Source organism: Wyeomyia smithii, chromosome 2, assembly GCF_029784165.1.
Source record: "Wyeomyia smithii strain HCP4-BCI-WySm-NY-G18 chromosome 2, ASM2978416v1, whole genome shotgun sequence".
NCBI classification, from domain to species: Eukaryota; Metazoa; Arthropoda; class Insecta; order Diptera; family Culicidae; genus Wyeomyia; species Wyeomyia smithii.
The window spans coordinates 152,865,815-152,887,174 of NC_073695.1; the positions used below are offsets into that span (position 1 = coordinate 152,865,815).

Consider the following 21,360-nt stretch of genomic DNA (forward strand, 5'->3'; position numbering starts at 1 on the left):
AAGCTGACAGCCCATACTGGTAACAGTTGCGAAATTCGTCACTGTTCCATCGAATGTAAATCCGATTATTTTAACTTTCGCTGCTTGTAATGCAGAAAGGACACTTGCTACCAGTAACTTTTTGTCATCTGATTTAAGCCCGTTTATAAAAAAAATAAGCCACAGGAATTTACCATGGCTCTTCAATCGATGACACAACGAAAACGAGAGCTTCTTTTGCTACAATCAGATCTTCGCTGTTATTCAGAAACTCGAACGATTTGCCATAATCACCATCGAACTGTTTGGTGTGCGGGTTCCACTGAACATGTTGGCGGAAGGCCACCTCATCCATTGTTAAACATGCCAGCAAAGGACGACCTTCCCGTTATTTAACTTTTTGCTCTAGGATAGCAAAAGCGTCTGAAGTTAAACCTGGCAATCCATCTATGCTCCTATAGCAGCGTATGATTGTACTTTCATGGGGAAGTGTGTTGTTGAAAGCTTGTCGTACAAAGTCGTACGCCTTAGGCGAGTAAAAATGGAGAGTCATTGCAAAGTTCCTCACGTTAGCACTGTACGAAATACCAGAGTTATTGACTATTTCTTTGAGAAGTTCTTCGTTTCTGCCATAATCCTATTTAAAACGAGTCTACGTGGAGAAATGGTTGCGTTGATTTAAAAAAGTGTTTAACAAACCTGTACGAGTATTTCTCCTCTTTCTGTAAGTAGTTTTCTTTCTTTTAGTTCTTTAAATATACTTTCAAAATGTGAAACTTTTTTTTGTAAGCGATGTTTCTGAACTTTCAATGTATTAATCCTGTTTTTGGCATTATTTAATTGCCTGCATACTTTAGGAAGTATTTCTACGGCTTGTATCGGTGTTAAGTTAGAACTATCTTTGATATCACCTGCGTACCTTAGCCTACAAAATATTTATAAAAATGCTTAAAAATAAACATTATGAACTAAATGCATTTCACTTTGGACGGCGCTCTCCGTTACTTGATCCAACCACGGCGAGACATGTGTCGGCGGAGGGAATATTCAATGGCAGAACCTTCTTCACTTCTGTTGTGGAACAGTCAGTCTGATCTACAGATTGCTTCACAATTGTCATGGAGCTAAAACAGTAAATTAATCATCAAAAACCTTCTAGTTTAATTGCCTATTCTATTTAACTCACGGTGGTAAACAATCATCCAGTCGATTAACTATGGCAACCGGCACTAAGTTGCAAATATCTCTAAGCGGTGTCCGGATATCACTAGAGCAATGACCAGATGGTAGATTCTTTCTTCGGATAAAAATCTTTTCATTCTGCTCCGGAAACACACTGGGATAGCATTACTCTGTAACTTTCGCTTGCCATTTGTGGTGAAGGAAAAATCTGATTCTGTTAAATGGGCCGCACAGATTCGAACACTGTTTCCATTCAGTTTTCCGTTTTCCATGTCCTCCTGTTCTATATAAGGAGCCAAAGCAGTCCACCACTGTTGCGCTTGAACAGGATTTATGGGAAATCTATAAAGAATACAATGAATTGTAGGAGGGCTTAGAAAAAAATTAAGAAAACTGTTAGTTACCTGTGTGTCGATGAAACTTCATCACTTTTCGGCAAATACAGGTTGCTGCCACAAAATTTCACTACACAACGCATTGTTTTAAAACGTTTTTCGAGATTTCTCGAATTTCAATAAAAAAATGGTCAATTTTATCAAATTTTACATCAAACAATTTAACGACTAAAACCGCAAACGACAAAAACCAAAACAATCAGACGCCATGTTGCCAAAAATGTTGGTTACACGATATTTGACAGATAGATCCCCCTTGATGTTTACATATACATAGCCTATGTGGCTTCATGTCGAGCTCGTAAACAAATACCCAGCCGTAAAAATACTCACCTCCATTGACGAGTAATGAAAGATACACAGTTTACGGCTGGGTATTCGTATACGAGCACGATGTGAAGACCCCTAATGTTATTGAACAGATGAAGAAATACGCTCGTATAATTTGTGTTCGCAAAACGGGCAGCGAAACAAATCGAAGAATTTGCAAGAAAAATGATGTAGCAAAATATCTTCATTTTGAATTTTCAATTTGTTGCTCACAGATTATATAATGCCTCGTGGAACCTACGTAGGTTGAAAATAGGCTTTTGAACGTAGTGTTATTTACCTGGATTATTGATTCTGTGCATCAAGTTAATTTTAAGTTAACTTAAATTAGTTGAAGTTCATTCACTTAACTAATCTTATTTAATCTTTGTTGAACTGAAACTCTGTTTTAAGCACGAGGCACCATATTCGTCAAAATATGTCATGAACAACATTTTTCAAACGGGTCGCAAATGTCAATCCGGACGTTACCGGATGAGATATTTGCGAGGATGTGATGTTTTGAACTTCCATTCCTCCGATGATTATATGATCGGGTTCCGCGAGATTTGATAACTCTTTCAATATAGAAAACGCTCGAAAATACGTAAAAATCACTAATTTCGAAAACTTCTCAAGAGTAGCTATAATTTTTAATATCGGAATTTTTATCAACCGGTTTATTAGCATTGAACATAAAGAATTCACTTGGTGCATAATATTGATCAATTGTCATTTTTTTGACGCCCGGCACAACTTGGTTCGATTCCCAAAAAATGCTTGAAAATTTGTCAATGTTTACAGCGCTCTCAGCATATGATAAAACCGTTTAACGTTAATCGAGTGATGGTATATTGTGAAGCATTTATTTGAGCTGCAGAAAAAAATATAGCGGCACCGAAAAGCGACATAATTTAATTTTCTTATTTTGGCCAGATATTTGTTCTAGGTACTCCTCTGTGCGACCGTGCCACTAGTAGCTTAACAGACACGCGGACAGCAGAAATATTCTTTATTACTTTGCTAATAAGTTAGCACATATGCATGAAGAATAACAGAAGAGCAACATTAATCTGGATCCCGACAGCTTATTTGAACATTTGTTTGAATATTTCTGAAACATTTCTCCGAATCTAGGTGATGAAAAAGTGACAATTATTGTTTGCCATTCCTACTGGTTCTGAAAAATAATCCGTCGAATTTGGATTGCTTTCCTTTGAAAGTACATTTTCGTAACCGGTATCCTTTTTGACAACAAATTTACACATATCCATTCTGCGCCTGTTAAGCTACCTCTGATGCAAGTGTGTTGGCTAAGAATCACGATATTTAGCATATTCCCCAAACGCACGCTCAGTATAGCAGTGACAAACAGCCAACGCCACTAGCGGACAGCAGCGTCATCAACAAATAAATAAAACGTAAAACTACGTGAACAATAAAACACAAATTTCTGTACAAACACTAGTAATTATGACGTTAAAAATTACATTTTCGTGAACCACAAATTAAGAGCTTTCGATTGATGTATATATCATCGTTGTCCGATTAATTTAAAGAAAAATCATGTTTCAAGATAGCTTGACTCAGTTTTTTGAAAATTTCTCGGAAACCACTCAACCACAAATTACCACAAATTGGATTTCGAACTCACAAATTAACCACTAAATATTGGTGATAAAAGAATTAAAAAAAATTACTTTGTCAAGCCATCTTGATATATGCAACAGTAAAACCTCTTTTTATGTAACTTTCAGAATAAAGAAATCAAAGTAAGAAGAATTTAGCGTGACCATTCATGCTTAGTTCTCCTCTATAATCATCTCTAGAGATAACATTTGAATTTTTATAACGAAAATATTTGTTGGTGTCCTAGGAACACGTCTGAGAAGAAGTTAACGTTTTAATCCACATAACTACGTAGAAATTAAAAAAAAAAGATTAAACCAATTAAATGGGGCCTTTCCTCCAGCCAAATGTCCCAAAATCAAGTTTTAGAAAAAGTAAAAAAGTATTTCGAATCCCGTAATGTGATACTATTCACAAAACTACGAAAACACCAGAAATGTAATTTTTTTCTGCTCGACTCGCACCAAATTAAAACAGAAATTCTTCTGCAAGAAAATATTTGCAGATGTTGAAGGAACAAGGAACATTCAATTGAAAAAGAATTACAGGCGAACTAAGCTCATGCTCCAAAAGTCAAAATTTTGCCTGTATTATATGCGTAATAATATATATAAATTCCAAAATGAGTAATTCAATGTGTTTTTCTGTATCATCTTCAAACATACGTAGTTTTTAAAGTAATATCTTAACTTTTGGCAATAAGATACCTATTATTTTTCCTCAAATGTCTTTCCTGAACATTGACAAACATTTCAATGAAGAACAATTACATATTATTGCTTTGAATTTCGATTTAGAGGTAAATTCAGTTCAAATATTCAAGAATTTGCTCGTTCAACGTAGTGTTGAGAATAATATCTCAATTTTAAGTAATCAAAAATCTGTTATTTTTACTCAAAAGTCTTTCCTGAACATAAACAAACATTTTAATGGAAAAAATCATATATCATCGCTTTGAATTCTGATTTAGAGACAAATTGAGCCTAAAAATTATTGTTTTGAATTTTTCATGTGGTTTTGTGGAAAATATTAAAATTTCAAATAATCAGATACCTATTATTTTTTCCTAACATATGTTTCCCACAATGAACATTTTATTATAGTTAAAATATCAGATTACTGCTTCGATTGATTTTCGAGGAAAATTCAGCATAAAAGTCATGATTTTGCATGTTTCACGTAGTTTTGTGAAGAATATCTCGAGTTTGATTACCAAACAGGTACCTGTTATTTTTTCTCAAATGTCTTTCTTAAACATCAACGAACATTCTAATGAAAAAAGAATCACATATCATCGCTTCGAATTGCGATTTGGAAACGAATTAAGTATAAAAAGTCATAATTTCGCATGTTTTATGTAGTTATGTGAATAATATCTCAAGTTTTAGTGATCAGATTCTAATTATTTTTCCTCACATGTTTTTCCTGAACATTAACAAATATTTTAGTGAAAAAAAAATCATATGTCAACGCTTTGAATTTTGATTTAGAGGCAAATTTAACACATAAAGTCATAATTTTGCATGTTTTACGTAGTTTCGTGAATAATATCTCAAGTTTTAGTGATCAGATTCTAATTATTTTTCCTCACATGTTTTTCCTGAACATTAACAAACATTTTAGTGAAAAAAAACCATATGTCAACGCTTTGAATTTTGATTTAGAGGCAAATTTAACACAGAAAGTCATAATTTTGCATGTTTTACGTAGTTTCGTGAATAATATCTCAAGTTTTAACAATTAGATACCTGATATTTTTTCTCAAAAGTCTTTCTTAAACATCAACGAACTTTGTAATGAAAAAAGGATCACATGTCATCGCTTTGAATTTTGATTTGGAGACGAATTAAGTATGAAAAGTCATAATTTTGCATATTTTACGTAGTTTTGTGAATAATATCTCAAGTTTTAGTAATCAGTTACTAATTATTTTCCCTCGAATGTCTTCCCTGAACATTAACAAACATTTTAGTGAAAAAAGAATCATATGTCATCGCTTTGAATTTTGATTTAGAGGCAAATTTAGCACAGAAAGTCATAATTTTGCATGTTTTACGTAGTTTTGTGAATAATATCTCAAGTTTTAGTACCGTAAACTGGGGTGACTTTGATCACTTTTTTTATTGTATCTCAAATATTTTCAGAATATACTGAAAACAAAATTATTCGATATTTTTAAAATTAGTACTGGCATGCATTAAAAAAGATTCAGTCACTACTTAAAAAGTTTAGCAACAATTTTGCTGTTTTTAAATATGCTCTAAAAATTTTACACCAATCATCATTCCGGGGTGACTTTGATCACTTCATTGTTTTGATGAATCAGGTGTAACATTTCGCTACTTTCACTAAATTGAACAGCCTTAAGCGACTTAAACGAGTTTATAAATATGGAAAGCAATTTGGGGGCCATTCACATTCTACGTGAACAGTTTATAATGGCGAATGTACAAGATTTATACAAAATTTCTAGAATATATATGAATGATTATCCACTGAGAGAGATGGTGGTCTAAAATCATCAAAAACTAGTCCACAAGGAATATGACTCATGAAATTGGCCAAATTTGCATGTTACTTCACGTCTTGGGTTTTTGTTAAGTAAAAATATGTAATACGCTGTGGAGAATATTGGGACTTAACATTGCCTTTGAGGAAAACCTTGCAAAAATAACAATAAAATGTATTGTTGTAATATTTGTTCATCTTAAGAACTAATCTGGGAACAAAATAAAAAAACTTTACGTATTGCAACTTGTTGCTTTGAATCTGCTTGAACCGATTGTTTGTATGCAACAAAAATCGCCAAAAATACACTTTATTTTCAATTAATATTTCAGCGTGAAAAACACTCTTTAAATAGCAGGAAATGCATGAATAGTAGCAATGCGAACATATATCCACGCAATCAGTGAATATTACGACAAGTCCCAAGCACTACGAGCGCTTTTTTACCACACTTTCAAAAAAGAGGTACAGTGATCAAAGTCACCCCAGTTTACGGTAATTAGATACCAATTATTTTTTCTCAAATGTCTTTCCTGAATATCAGCGAACATTTTCATGTTGAAAAACCTACATGTCTCCGCTTATTATTTTTGATTTAGAACGATTCAAAATGATGATGATTACTGTACACCTCAGAGACTGAGTGAATAATAGCAATAAGATCAAGCGTTACGGAATTCCATTTTTATATAGTAGATTTTGGAGTTACCTTTACTTCCGATCAAGATATTGGAAGGCAAAATTCGTTCAGTGGTAGTAACATCATAAGTATTTGAAAAGGGTACATTTTTGTTACACTTTTGACAGCAATCCATCCTGCTGAAATGAGACGTAGCCTCACGACTAGATTGCGAAATATAGTTGGAGTTCTACTTGCACTTATTTTATGAAGTACTTTTAGATGATAATGTTTAGCATTGATACAGTAATAGGTTCATTTTTTAAACTTGAATATTACCGGTACAAATGATTTCATAAAACCAACATTTAAGTAATTTGCTAAAACTTTTCTAAAGATACAGATGATCTAAAGCGAAAATTTTTGTTTAGTTGGCTAGATATGTACGCCCCATGGTTGGTGTATTCCAAGGAGGCCAAGGACGCACTATGCTTATTTTGTGTTGTTTTTCCACCAAATGTGGTGCAAAATGTTCTGGGTTCCTTCATTGTCCGGCCATTTAAAAAATATAAAAATATGCATGAAAGTTTTTTTCAGTTGTATAAAAGTTTTGAGTTCGACCGTGATGAAGTGTGTTTGAAATTGTAACCAAAGCCTTAAACGGGAAGCGCAAGTTTAATAATCGATGTACGCTACTAGCATGATTATTACTTAAAGCTTATGAAATTTATTTTCTTACTTAAAAACAAACCAAAACATTTTGTAAAACGACATCGAATACAAACACTGTTTGCGATGAATGTTTTTTCGAGAAACGCGATACATTTCTGTTATAACAATACTCATCGCAAAAAAATGCTTTTTTTGCCTTGGTTCAAATTGACAGTCAATGACAGCTCCCTCTGGTTCATTTTGACACTCACACAGCTTCGTATCCGTTTCTCCCTCCCAGACCGTCACTATCAGTTATACGAGCCGAATAAAAAAGTTAGTCAACATTGCGCTTTGAGAAGAGATCTGGCATCTCTGATATATGAAACCTAGTTGCCAAATCAGCGGTTTTTTTCATCGCTTATCTCTCTCTCTCTCTGAGTATCTCTAGTTCACACTACACCGCATATCACCTGATATCAGGCGATTCGTGCTATCGAGGCCATATCACCATCCATAGAGCTTTCTACGACAGATCTTACCAATACAAGCTTAGTAGAGATGGTCGGGTATGGGAAATTTGTTACCCGTACCCGACCCGTACCCGACTCAACGAAAATTTTCAAACCCGTACCCGACCCGAACCCGCAGTCTGGTTTGTTTGAAATACCCGTACCCGACCCGAACCCGAAAAATATCTATTCCAACTACCCGTACCCAACCCGTACCCGATAGAAAAAAACGCCGAAATTGCCGGTACCCGACCCGTCCTGGATATTTTTTTAAAATTTTTTATTTCAAAATGCCTGGGTACCTCGCACATTTTATGCACTGATTGTCATTTGTGGTCTCTCGAGATGATGGCCGGAGTTAGGCTAGAATCGAGTGTGCGTGTGAACGAATGATAATGAACCCAGAGTTTTAGGCGGGTGGTCCACTATAAGGAATCGGTCAACTATAAAAAGTGCATGTCTGGTAAAGTTTAAAATAAACGACGAGTTTTATAAACACATTAAAGGGTCAAACGAATTTTGAAAAGTCAAAATTTATATAGTTTATAACTTGAGAAAAATTTTATATTTCACTGCATTTGCCAAAAACCTGTAACTTTGAGTATAGATTCGGTGTCATCGATAAATTCTAAAAATCGGTAAAAAAAGATATTTCTGCACATGCGGCATCCTTGGTCACAGTACAAACCAAGACTATGCTATCGCTGTCAAATCTCATATATTTGTTTCGTACTAAACATCTCAATGCATAGTGGGAAAGCGCTGGCCATCAAAACAAATGTTTAAACGTCAGCTGTTTCATAATATTTTTCCATTATTGATATAACATTTAAGTGCTTAAGTCCAAAATTTGGGTGCAATATAATAAAATTTGATTTTTTTATAACTTTTCAAAGCTCGGCATACTGACGTTTTTTGACATATTTAAAAAAAATATATCATTACTTTGAAACGCTCTGCAGCTTCAATGATTGCTTGGTTTTTTTTTTTGGCCTCGAAGAAAAAGTTGATTTGTAGTTAGTTTTTATTACCTATTATAATATATAATATTGTTTTAATTTTTATAAAAACAAATTTTTTTTGCGAAATTTGGTTGATTTGAGGAGTTGTGCAAAAACTACGTAATCTGTTTTTGTAAAGAGGACGTCCTGTGGCGTTGCTTGTGGTTAAAGATCATATAATTCTGTTTAATAAAAAAGTGTGTGGAAAATAGCATATATCACTCGACTCAGCTCGACGAGCTGAGCATTTTCTGTGTGTGTGTGTGTGTGTGTGTGTGTGTGTGTGTGTGTGTATGTGCAGATTTTTATTCTCACTAACTTTTCTCAGAGATGGCTGGACCGATTTTCATGAAATTAATTGCAAATGAAAGGTCTTGTTGTCCCATAAGACCCTATTAAATTTTATTGTAATCGGATTTTTAGTTTAGAGGTTATGTATCAAAATGTAAAAATCACGAAACATCATTATCTCGAAAACTACACAGCCGATTTGAACAAAATTGATTTCAAATGAACGGGCTGCCTTAAAAACCCTTAAATTTTGAATTTTTATAAAGATTGAACTTGTGGTTCAAAAGTTATGAAAAGAAATGTGTTCTGAAGACTGTTTAATCTTACTCATGTTTCTCAGAGATGGCTGGACCGATTTTCATAAAATCAGTGTCGACGGAATGGAAGGTCTAGTTGCCCCATAAAACCCTATTGATTTGTTTTGCAATCGGACTATTACTTTGCCTGTTATGTTTAAAGATGTGAAAACAGGCTATGAAAAGGAACATATTCCGAAGACTACTTGGACTCACTCACTTTTCTCAAAGATGGCTGACCCGATTTCCACAAAATTAGTGTCAAATGAAATGTATAGCTGCCTCATAACACCCTATTGAATTTTACTATAAGCGGACTGTAACTTCGTCTGTAATGTATCGAAATGTGAAAATCACGAAACTTCATTATCTCAGAAACTACACAACCGATTTAAAGAATATTGATATAAACTGAACGAGCTAGTTAAGGGGTAACTGATGAATTATGATTGAACACGTGGTTTCAAAGTTTCGCTGCCTTATACGTTCCCATTTCATTTAATTATAATCGAACTTAAGCAACCGTTATGTATTAAATTGTTAATAAAACAACAAAAGTCTATTATTTCAAAGATTACATGACTTATTTGAACATAACTAGTGTCATACGAACGAGTCATCTCTCGAACTTACAAATAACAAACTTCATAACAATTTGATATGTGGCTCAAAAGTTATGGAAAGCGAAGAAATTCAAAGACTATTTAAAACTATACCTGCTTTGATCGATATATGTGGCCTCAACATAATTTAAATGTGGTATCGTACTATTTGAACGTTCCAATTTAATTGATTCCTTGCGATGTGTTAAAAGTCTGCAAATGCACGACGAATCGGCCATAGGATAAGATCAAAGTCAAATAACAAATCGTTTGAAATGATTGGGTTTATCTAAATGACAATATCCTCGACTTTTGGCTTCTGTACATCGCCTTAAGTCTGAATATATTCATATTGGGTGGTATTCGGTCATTTTTAGCAGATTTTCTGGCATCAGTCTGACACCGGAAATACCCATATTGGGAGGTATTTAGTTATTTTGGTTGTTTTCCAGAAACTAAAAGTGGTCGTCTTTAAATTCAAAATGGTGTCCAGGGTCAATGTTTGGTTTCTATGCATCATCTCGATTACAGAAATATTCATCTTGAATATTATTCGGTCATTTTCGACTATTTCCTAAAAGTTGCCATTTAGCAGTTCAAAATGGTGCCTGAGGTCAATTGTTAGCTCATTGCATCATTCTAGTTCCAGATATACTCATATTGGATGGTATTTGGTTATTTTAGGCTATTTTTCACAAACCGGAAGTCGCCATCTTGGATTTCAAAATGGTATTTGAGATAATTTCTAGCCTTTGAGCGTCATTCTGGTTGAAGAAACGCCCATATTGGGTGTTACTCGATCATTTTCGGCTGTTTCCCAGAAACCGGAAGTCGCCAACCTAGAATCCAAAAAGGGATGTGTGGTCGTTTTCAGCTGCTGTGTATCATTCTAGATCCGGAGATACTCATGACAGACGGAAATCGGCCATTTTTGGCTGTTTTCCAGAAACCAGAAGTTGCCATCCTACAATTCATAGTGGTGTTCTTGCAACATTCTGGCTCCGGAGATACTCATATTGGATGGTATTTGGTCACTTTTGGCTGTTTTTCAGAAACCAAAAGTTGTCATTTTGAACTTTAAAATTGCCTGTGAAATCAATTTCTGTCATCTGGGCGTAATTCTGGTTCCGAAAACATTCATATTGAATGGTATTTGGTCATTTCTGGCTGTTTGCCAGACACCGGAAGTCACCATCTTAAAATTTAAGATTGTGTCTGTGATCAATTTTTAGCTTCTGTGCATCTTTCTGGTTCCGGAGATACTCATATTTAACGGGAGTCGTCCATTTTAGGCTGTTTTCCAGAAACCGGAAGTTGCTATCTTACAATCCAAAATGTTGCCTAAGGTCGATTATGGAACATATTTTTTACCACTAAAACATTCACCTGCCAAATTTGGTTCCATTTAGTTTGTTAGTTCTCGAGATGTGCAGAAATTTGTGTTTCATTTGTATGGCACCCCTCCCTTCCAAAAAAAGGAGAGGTGTCAAAACATTATAGACACATTTTTTACCCCTTAAAACATCTACATGCCAAATTCGGTTTCATTTGCTTGGTTTGTTCTTGAGTTGTGCAGAAATTTATATTTCATTTGTATGGGACCCCTCCCTTCCAGAAGAGGGAGGGGTCTCAAACTATCATGGGAACCTTTATCGGCACCAAAAACCCCTACATACAAATTTTCACGCCGATCGGTTCGGTAATTTTCGAGCCTATATGGATCAGACAGACTGACAGACCGGATTGCATTTTTATATGTATAGATTACAACATCAATATTTTTTAAGAGTGAATATACATTTATTGGATTGAAGCGTTCATGTGAATCTATTTTTACAAATAAAAGTTTGAGTGAGAAAGGCTGGGTCTGACCGCTAGGTGGATTAATTTAGGTTTTTTACTTGACAAGCATTTGTATTATGTCGCCCCACTGTGCAATGTTCCGCGGTTTTCCTGACAGTTATGAAAAAAGCCCGACAAAAATTCCATTTAAATCAAAACCGTTGCAGGAAGAACTATTCAATCTAACATTAGAAAGCGGTAGCATGATGTCATTCCCTTGGTGCATAAACTGCCGACAACTGTCATAATATGTATTGGGCGATCTCTCGTTGAGTGAGGATGTGCGATTTTTTCTCCGATCTTACCGATTATCGACATTAAGAAAACACCCAGGCTTGAAATAATAAAAATTAAATTCTCATAATGCACGAAAATTGAATTACCCGTACCCGACCCGTACCCGACCAATTGAGAATTTTTCAAACCCGTACCCGACCCGAACCAGAAGCCTTGGTTTTTTAATTACCCGTACCCGACCCGAACCCGTAAAATATTTTTTGGCGTTACCCGAAACCCGACCCGAACCCGTCGGGTACGGGTCGGGTACGGGTTTCGGGTAAAAATACCCGTACCCGACCATCTCTAAAGCTTAGTCGAGTATCCTTATAAAATCGATTTGTTTTTAACCAAAAAATCAGCTGATATTCAATTTCGAAAAATATTTCACTTATGAATACTAGTTCATTAGTGTTACCTGTTTTAAAAAACTTTGTTTTAGTAGAAAAATGGATGAAATAAAACTAAAAATCGGCTTACAACTTGAATAAAAGTTCGGGGCAGGAGGAAATTTTTTGTTACCACCAGCGTGTTGATTATTTGCAACCAAAAATAAAACTTGTATTGGTGAAATCGACCACTAATACTAGCGCAGATAGGAAGGTCTATATCCAAGTATGATGACAGTTCTACAAGGTATGCTACATTTTTGTCTATCCACGCACACAAACAAATCTCGTTATGAAAAATTTCGCGTTTTGTATGTAATTCAGAACATTTTTGGAAATTTCTCGTTTTATGTTGTTTTATATTACTGATTTTTTTTGGTTGGAGAGTGAATCTCCAGTTGAAACACACTAGAAATTAATATTAATTTAGATTTAGTGTGAAAAATTGCGACAATATGTCGAAATAAAATATATAAAAATGCTATATTTCTAATAGTTGGAGCATTATCTTAGTCATTGTCATAGCTCATGACTTTTATTACTGTATGAAACATAAGCGACTCTATTTAGAAGCGCTATTAGAGTACAAGAAAAAAACGAAAAGTGCAAAAAGGTTACCGGCAAATTGATGAAAACTAGCATATTTTACCTAAACCGCAGCATGTTTATGTATTCCCCACAAATAAAACATGTTTCAACATCATTTCTATAACTTTTCAGGAAAGTATGTTTTAGAAGTTTAGTTTAAAATGCAAAATCGTTTCAAATTTCATACAAAATTGGAAAAAGTTCATAACGATCACTAATACTAATGCATTGACGTGAATAGCATACCTTGTAGAACTGTCATCATACTTGGGGTCTATATTACCTGATATCCCATACAATCGAGCTGTCAACGGATATCACCTCGGCTACATACCAAAGGGGAGACAACTGGGTATAGATTTGCATCCACTTTGGGAACCACTCGCTGATTGGTTGAAATTGAAAACCCCGAGTGCGTTAAAATTTATTATCAGGCTTGTTGGCAGTGTTGCTGAACAACATGTTTCGTTGTTTTGATTCATGTTTTTTTATGATGTCACCTGTTATAATCTAGAATATTTTCAAGTGAGCATTCAAAATAAAGTACAAAGCGTACGAATACGGGTAAAGTAAGAGATCCAACTTGGATAATCACTTATATTAATAACCAAAAGGTCTAAAAGTGCGCAAGGAGTTAATACGGTTTTGCGTGAAGCATAAGAACAGGATACCGCTGCTCAATATCGGAAGTAAATAGTGTAGTGTAAGCTTATTTTTACTTTTGAATCCGTTCTGGATAAAGTATGGAACATACATGTTCAGGCATATCGCTTGTGCGAAGAGTACAATTCAGATGGGTCAATATATGAATCATAATCATTGATGGATTACACGTTTGATTTTAAGGATATTAAATATGCAGATTTTCCGGTAACCCTCAGATGGTAAAACCACAGACAGACGTCCAAGCAAGAACAAAATTGATCGAAAATTCCGTGTAAATTTTCAAAGAGAATCGCGTTATAAATCACTTGTATACTAGCGCCGCCTGGTGACCTTATAGCTACAATACATTTTTTTTGCTAGTGTATAAGGCTGGCGTCACTGGTAGCGCTATCTGGTTACGAATTGCTACTACAAAAATCTTTACACAAGTTTTGAACTCAGCTTGGACGTCTGTCTGCGGTAAAACTATCACCTGCAGGTGGAATTGTGCTTAATGCTGATGAAAGTATTTTCCGAGTGAATGGCATCATTTACGAAAAATACACCAGGGATCATCGAGGTGGGTGAGGAAGAAGAGTAAGAAGCCAGATGTCTCCCCTTAGCTACATACTATCGTGGATATCATGTTCGAAAACCAACAGGCCAACAGACATTTGACGCAACCCTATAAATTTCGCAATTCGCGTTGCATGCGAGAAAAAAGGAAGGAAATATTTTTGCTATTTTCATCCCGCACATGTTGACAATTGCATATGAGAGTTCGCGTTGGTGCGAGCCAACTAACTGACATTTCAATCCTAATCCCATTGCTCTTGTTGTCTTGTTTTAGCTTTGACCTGTTTTTTTCTTCTCTTTTCAATTACCAAAGCAAATATCGAATCGTATCAGCTCACTCTAATGTGAACGCTCGAGGTGATATTCGATATCATCTGGCGATATCAGGTGATATCCGGCGTAGTCTGAACAAGGCATAAAATAAACTCGTCGTTCATATCAAAGGACGTCCGTCGTTTAGGGGATAGGAGGATCAAGAAATCTGCACACTGCATGTTAACTAGATAGGAAAACCATGGAAGATAGGAGGTGGGGGCATCAACAATTCCGAAAAATCTTGGAGGACCTATGTGAACGGAGCCAAAAGAAGTATATTTCTTCAAACCCTGAGAGGTAAGATTGCAAAGTTTACTACTCTGACTCTTACCTTCGAATCAGTATTGTTTCAGCTGAATTGGATGAAACAGGAACCTCGCGGCATTTGACTCGGCTGTTATTTATATACTCATCGATTACGTGTCGCAGTTCGTAACGCGGCGCATAATGTGTTCTTTAATTTTATGAGTTACGTAATGTATGAATTGTAGAGTCTTACCTCGCACTCCGATTATCTTAGTTTAGTTCTTGAGATGAAACCACGCCAACTCCTTTACTGCAAGTTTCTTTATTTGCACATCCATTTGCTCGCATGGCAAGAACATGACTGCCCGCTACCTAAAAGCCCTCTCTCCTTCTTCTCTTGCGAAAATCTTCGACAGAGAATCGTTCTCTCATTCTACATCACTACATCCTACCTCTACTCTAAAATTAATAATCACTTTTGGTAATGGACTGAATGTGGCAGCCTTTTTTCTCTAACCAGACGCTTTGCAGAAACTTTATCCGGCTCCTCAGAGTGTTTGCGCTTCGATGCCAATGGCTTCGATAACCTTGGTATGAATCCATCAGCTCCTTTCGAAGAGTCCTGATTAGGCGTTGCTGTCATACGTCAAGTTGGCGAGGAAGATGAGTGTGACGGGGAAGAAGGTCGCATATGAGTCGGTATTGCAGTCCATCTCTTAAGATGAGTAACACACCAACGAAATGTCACTCCATCGTCATTAACGACGATTGTGTCATTGCCGTTCTTCTGCGTTACCTTGAATTTCTCGAGACGAAAGTTAGGTTCCAGCTTTCCACTGTCATAGTTCTTTAGCATCACCGCATGCCGACGTTGGTCGGCGTACAATTGTCCCTGCATTTTCTTCATAGCATCATGTCACGTACGTTTTCATCGCGGTTCCAACTTGGATCGGTCCGCAAGGAAGGTAACATATCTTTTACCGGTCGACCAGTTAGGAGTTCCATGGGAGCCTTTCCAGTGACGGAATGGGGAGTCGTATTGTACATATACACATACTCACGAACAGCCTTTCGCCAGTCCAAATTCGTTGCCTTAGCAATCCGAAGTGCACGAAGAATGCTCCGGTTTTGGCGCTCCACGAGGCCATTCATTTGCGGCCAGTAGGGTATGGTGCGTACAAGTCCTACATTTTTATTTGAACAATAGGTCGCAAATTCTTCGCTCGAAAATGGTGGTCCGTTGTCGCTGCGGATCGTTTCTGGATACGTCTGTTCAACAGAAATAGTTTCCAGTGCTTCAATCGTCTTGGCTGCTGTAGTTCCCTTCATTTCAACTACCTGTAGAAATCTGCTTTAGTAGTCGACAACGATCAAAAAAGTTGGACATTCTTTAGCTGAGCTGTTGCCAAGCACGATCCGGCATCTCCTTCCTCTGCATTGGCTCCGGTGGCATTTGTTCACTGACCGCGGCACAACCAGCGCATTCCTGGATCCTGCTGACGACATCCCGATCCATGCATGGCCACCATACCTTCTCTCTGAGGTTTCGACGCATAGCCACTACTCCAGGGTGGCCTCTGTGAGCAATATCTAGTGCATTAGATCTCAGCTTTTCGGGGAGAACGATTTTTTCGTCTCGAATGAGTATTCCATTCGCAACACCCAACTCATCATCAAAAGCTTGATACCGGAACAGAAATGGTGGCCAGTCTCCTGACTTCAATGCCCTTATTACACCCATCAAAGTTTCATCGCGGGTGGCGATGTATTCGAGAGTTTTATGATCGGTGAAGACAGTAAAGTGTAAACCGAACAAGTATAAATAAAATTTCTCAACTGCCCATACTACAGCCAACGCTTCACGTTGGGTTTGCGGATAAATCCGCTCTATGGCAGTTAGTCCTTTTGACGCAAAACTAATTATTCTTGTAGTCCCGTTTTGATCTCTCTGAACCAACACGGCTCCTAAACCGACAGGAGATACGTCAACATAAAGTTCCGTGTTGGCCGTTGGATCAAAATATCCTAGCTTTCTAACGTTGAGTGTTAATTCGTTCCGCAGATCATCAAAAGCTTCATTTTGTTCCGGACCGAAATCTATAGCTTCTCCCCGCAAGAACTTACGCAGAGGTTCCGTACGAGTTGACAAATTCGGAATGAAATGGCCCACAAAATTTACCAGCCCTAAAAAACTTCTGACCTCTTCCTTCGACTCTGGTCGTCTGAAGTTCTTGATGGCAGATATCTTCGATTCCGACGGACATATTCGGGTCGGGCTCACCTTAAATCCCAAAATCTCCAACTCTTGTACTCCGAAGACGCATTTCTTGTTGTTAAGTAATGCGTTGTTCTTCTCTAATACCTAGGAGCAAGAGAATATCAACATAACACCATTAGAAATATCAACGTTAATATTTTAACAGTTTCTTGAAATAAGACATGCAGAAGAGAATAGCCTTAACAATGACCAAAGTTTGTATCAAAGGTTATGAGTAGTAATCAATTAATACCTTCAGCACTTGTTCCAATCTTCTATCGTGCTCTTCTTTTGTTCTGCCTGTCACGACAATGTCATCAATGTACACGATGACTCCTTCGATTCCAGCTAGCATCTGAGACATAATTCGCTGAAAGATCTCAGGAGCTGCGTTGATACCGAACATCAGCTTTTGAAACGCATAAGGCCGCGATCTGTCATGTAGCAATAGGCGATATTGCATCGGTATCGGAAATATCGATACTTTTGAGGCGATATTTCGATTTTTCGGATCGATACACAAGCGTCTGATGGTTGACCGTATCGATACTGAAAACCGCGATATTTGTATCGATATTCTTTTATGCATACGGACCAGCTAGCTGACATCGCGTCATGTTACAAGGGCTAACATCTCAATGTGTACACGAGATCACCGCCACTTTTCATACGCTATGTTATGCTGTCTGTCAGTGTCAGTGGAGCCCACACATCGTAGAACCGCTGCGATGTTAGCTGCGATAAAGCAAAGCAAATCGGATAGAGTTACCAGCTAGTTGATACGAGCTGGAACCACTGAAAAGCTGCCACTGTCAGTATAAATATCGCACAAGTCTATTTGCACTAGCAAAACTTAGATGGAGAAATAGATAGAGAGAATGTTGTGAGCCAAACGAACTGTCAAAATCTGAGCCAAGCGCAGCATTTTTTTTCGCTCAGTGTAGATGTAAACATTGGATGTGTTTTTTATCACTCTGCTTTTAACCCGTTTTTCTACCGTTCTATACAACTAAGAATTTTCTGAGTTGTCTTGTTTTGAAAGTGATCTAGTGCATTTTCTAAGGCTATCTGCCGTTTGGCCGATTTTACTCTACAAAAGTGAATAAAGTGAAAATCAGTTCTGACTCGTTCGTAGTGTGAAGTGCTAGTGTTTATAAACTGAACTCTTTACAACTCAATTCCATTCATCTAAACCCTCGCTATCGCTTTTTTCAAAAAGATCAGCGCCATCTGTTGCATAATAGCGACATTATCTGTCGAAAGCTTCCATAAGTCTAGCCATCTAGCCGTGATCACGATGAACTCCGAATGCTACCAGTGCTCTCAACCGATCAAAACACTTGAATATATGCAGTGCAATGGGTTTTGTAACCAGGCTGTACATCTCAAATGCACCGGATTCAAGCGACCTAATATGGAACTCGTGAACAGTAATCATAACCTGTTATGGTTCTGTGATAATTGTATCGAGCGTCTTAAACAATTTAAAGAAACACCTACTCCTATGGCTCATGACATTGTGGCTGCTGTCTCGGAGAATATATCTGATTCATTATCAGCACTAAAATCTGAGCTACTTGAAACTAAAGCATTGACTAAGGCACTAATAGATAAAACCACAAACGACGTTTGTGATCCTAACAGGGCACGCTCCGCTTGGCCGAGTGTCAAACGGCCCCGCGATGTTGCATTAAGAGAAACGCCAAAATCACGCACTACCACCAAGCTCGCTTGTGGTACGAAACCTGTTGAAAAATTAAGCAACACTGTAGCTACTGTTGAAAAAGCACCTGAGAAATTTTGGCTATATCTGTCCCGGATTGCCTGTCACGTTACGGAAGAGGACATTTCCGAGCTGGTTAAAAGTTGCTTGAGCACTGAACTGACCGTAGACGTTAAAAAACTTGTACGTAAAGATGCTGATCTGAAGCAACTTGCTTTCATTTCTTTCAAAATTGGAATTGATACAAGATTGAAAGAGACTGCATTGGACCCTGCATCCTGGCCTAAGGGAATTTACTTCAGGGAGTTTGAACATCTGCAGTCGTCGCGGGATTTTTGGGGACCGACAAAAATACTTCGGATCGATGGTGCAACCCCCTCAAGGATCGTATCACCACCGAAAATTTTAGCTACACCTATAGATTGAACAGTCCCAGTCTTCAGCACTCATCTCCATTGGTAACGAAACGCACGTCCCAAAGCATAATGGGAACCCCTGAGCTTTCAGACACAGTCGAGTATCAACGTACCGTCAGACACTACCACAGCGCTTCAGCTTCTATTCGTTCCGGTTCCGGCCATCCAAGTCGTTTCGTTCCTGTGTCTAGTCTAAGCGAGGGGGTTTCCCAACTTGCTCTCTCAGGCAAGTACAAACATATTAAAGTATCTTCGCATCCTGAATCTGATTTCGTTCCCAGCACACAATCGCTTTACAGTTCACCCACTGAAGTACACCCAGTTTCCACTACCGCACCACTTATTCCTACGCCGTCAACGGAACGCATGTTACAAAGCAATATGGGAACCCCTGAGCAACCCAATGCAGCCGTGTATCACCATTCATGTGCTGCTGCTGTGTGTTTCTGCCTTCCAAGTCGTTCCGTCCCTGCTTTGGGTTCATGCGAAGGGGTCTCCCAACCTGCTTATGCGGGCAAGTACATGACAAGTAAAGCTTTTACAAATCCTGAGCCTAGTCTCGTTCACAGCGCAATTTCTTCGCATAGTTCATCATTCAATGCTTTGTCTACTGATGGTAACCGTCCCAGTGTGCATCAAAATCAACAGTTGGCTAATGACGTCATTTATTCATTGAAATTCTACTTCCAAAACGTAAGAGGGTTGAAGACTAAAATAGCTGACTTCTACCTTTCATGCATCGATCAAGACTATGATGTAATCATGCTAGTTGAGACTTGGCTCGAAAGCAGATTTAACTCTGTTCAACTGTTCGGTAACCAGTACGAAGTGTACAGAATCGATAGGAACCGTTTGAATAGTCTTCGCGGTGTAGGCGGTGGTGTCATTATTGCCGTTAAAGAAGCTCTCGATTCCTGTTCCTGCGATATTGGATTTTGTGCTGCTCTCGAACAACTATTCATTACAATTCAATTGAATGGTTTGAAACTCTTTGTTGGATGTTTTTACTTACCACCCGAGAAAAATAAAGATCCTGAGCTTATGAAACTCCATATCGGCTGCATTGAGAAGATCTGCGATGCTGCAAGTTTGAACGACATCATTATCATAGCTGGTGACTACAATCAACCCAAAATCGCATGGAAGCGTTCACGCCACGGTTACATGTTTGTTGATGTTTCGAACACTACCTCCAGACGTCGTGGTCGGAACGAAGCATCGGTTCAAGAAATACTTCTTGACGGTACCGCTAGGTGCAATTTACTGCAAGTGAATCCAGTCAGTAGTTTTAACGGACGATACTTGGACCTGCTGTTTCTTAATGACGGAGCGAACTACACAATTCCGGTTAGCGCTGACGATCCTTTAGCACGTTTGGATTCATATCATCCTGCTCTGATGTTTGATGTCATAGTACACTCTCACCTACCGCTAGTTGAAGATATAGACACGACGGCATTGAACTTCAAGAGAACTGATTACTCAGCACTTAGTGATTACCTTCAAACTGTCGACTGGGAGCCAGTCACTAGTTGTAACGATGTAGATGAAGCTTTACTCCGATTCAACTTGATTGTTCAAGCCGCTTTTGTGAGATTCACTCCACTTTTCAAACCTCCACGCAAACCTATTTGGTCTAATGCTCAACTTCGTTCCTTGAAAAGAATTCGTGCAGCAGCTCTTAGAAAGTTTACTCGAAATCGAAATCCTACTACGAAAGCTATGTTCAACAGAGCTAGTGGCAACTACAGACGATATAATCGCCTACGATATGCTGAATATGTGCGAGGGCTTCAAGAGCGGCTACGTCAGTATCCAGCCAAGTTCTGGTCGTTTGTGCGATCAAAGCACAAAGAGAATGGGTTACCTGCGACAATAAATAAGGGAAATGTGGTGGCTTCTACCAACGCCGAAAAACGTGAACTTTTCGCCGAGCATTTTGCTACCGTATTTAGTCCTCGTAACCATGCAGAGATTGATCCTCAATGCCTCGAAAACGTGCCTTTAGATGTAGTCGATTTGGATACTTCCCATATTTCCGAAGACATGCTATTAAAAGCCTTACGCAAACTGAAATCTTCATTCACGCCTGGGCCGGATGGTGTTCCAACTG

At 37.7% G+C, this 21,360-nt stretch overlaps 1 protein-coding gene and 1 long non-coding RNA gene across 2 annotated transcripts; one reads left to right on the top strand and one right to left on the bottom strand.

The window, feature by feature from the left end:
* Positions 1–779: 779 nt before the first annotated feature.
* LOC129725232 (uncharacterized) lies at positions 780–1,716 on the bottom strand. The gene is made up of 3 exons (XR_008728035.1): positions 1,566–1,716; positions 1,166–1,503; positions 780–1,103 (listed from the first exon to the last, which is right to left on the bottom strand). It is a non-coding gene; the product is annotated as an uncharacterized LOC129725232 (long non-coding RNA).
* A 16,689-nt stretch (positions 1,717–18,405) lies between these two features.
* LOC129720091 (uncharacterized) lies at positions 18,406–19,257 on the top strand. Its single transcript, XM_055671507.1, has one exon. The coding sequence runs from the start codon at positions 18,406–18,408 to the stop codon at positions 19,255–19,257; it is 852 nt and encodes a 283-aa protein (XP_055527482.1).
* The last annotated feature ends 2,103 nt before the right edge of the window (positions 19,258–21,360 follow it).

Excerpts from the sequence above, each read along its gene's own strand:
- LOC129720091 (XM_055671507.1), top strand. The coding sequence starts at position 18,406 with ATGAACTCCGAATGCTACCAGTGCTCTCAACCGATCAAAACACTTGAA.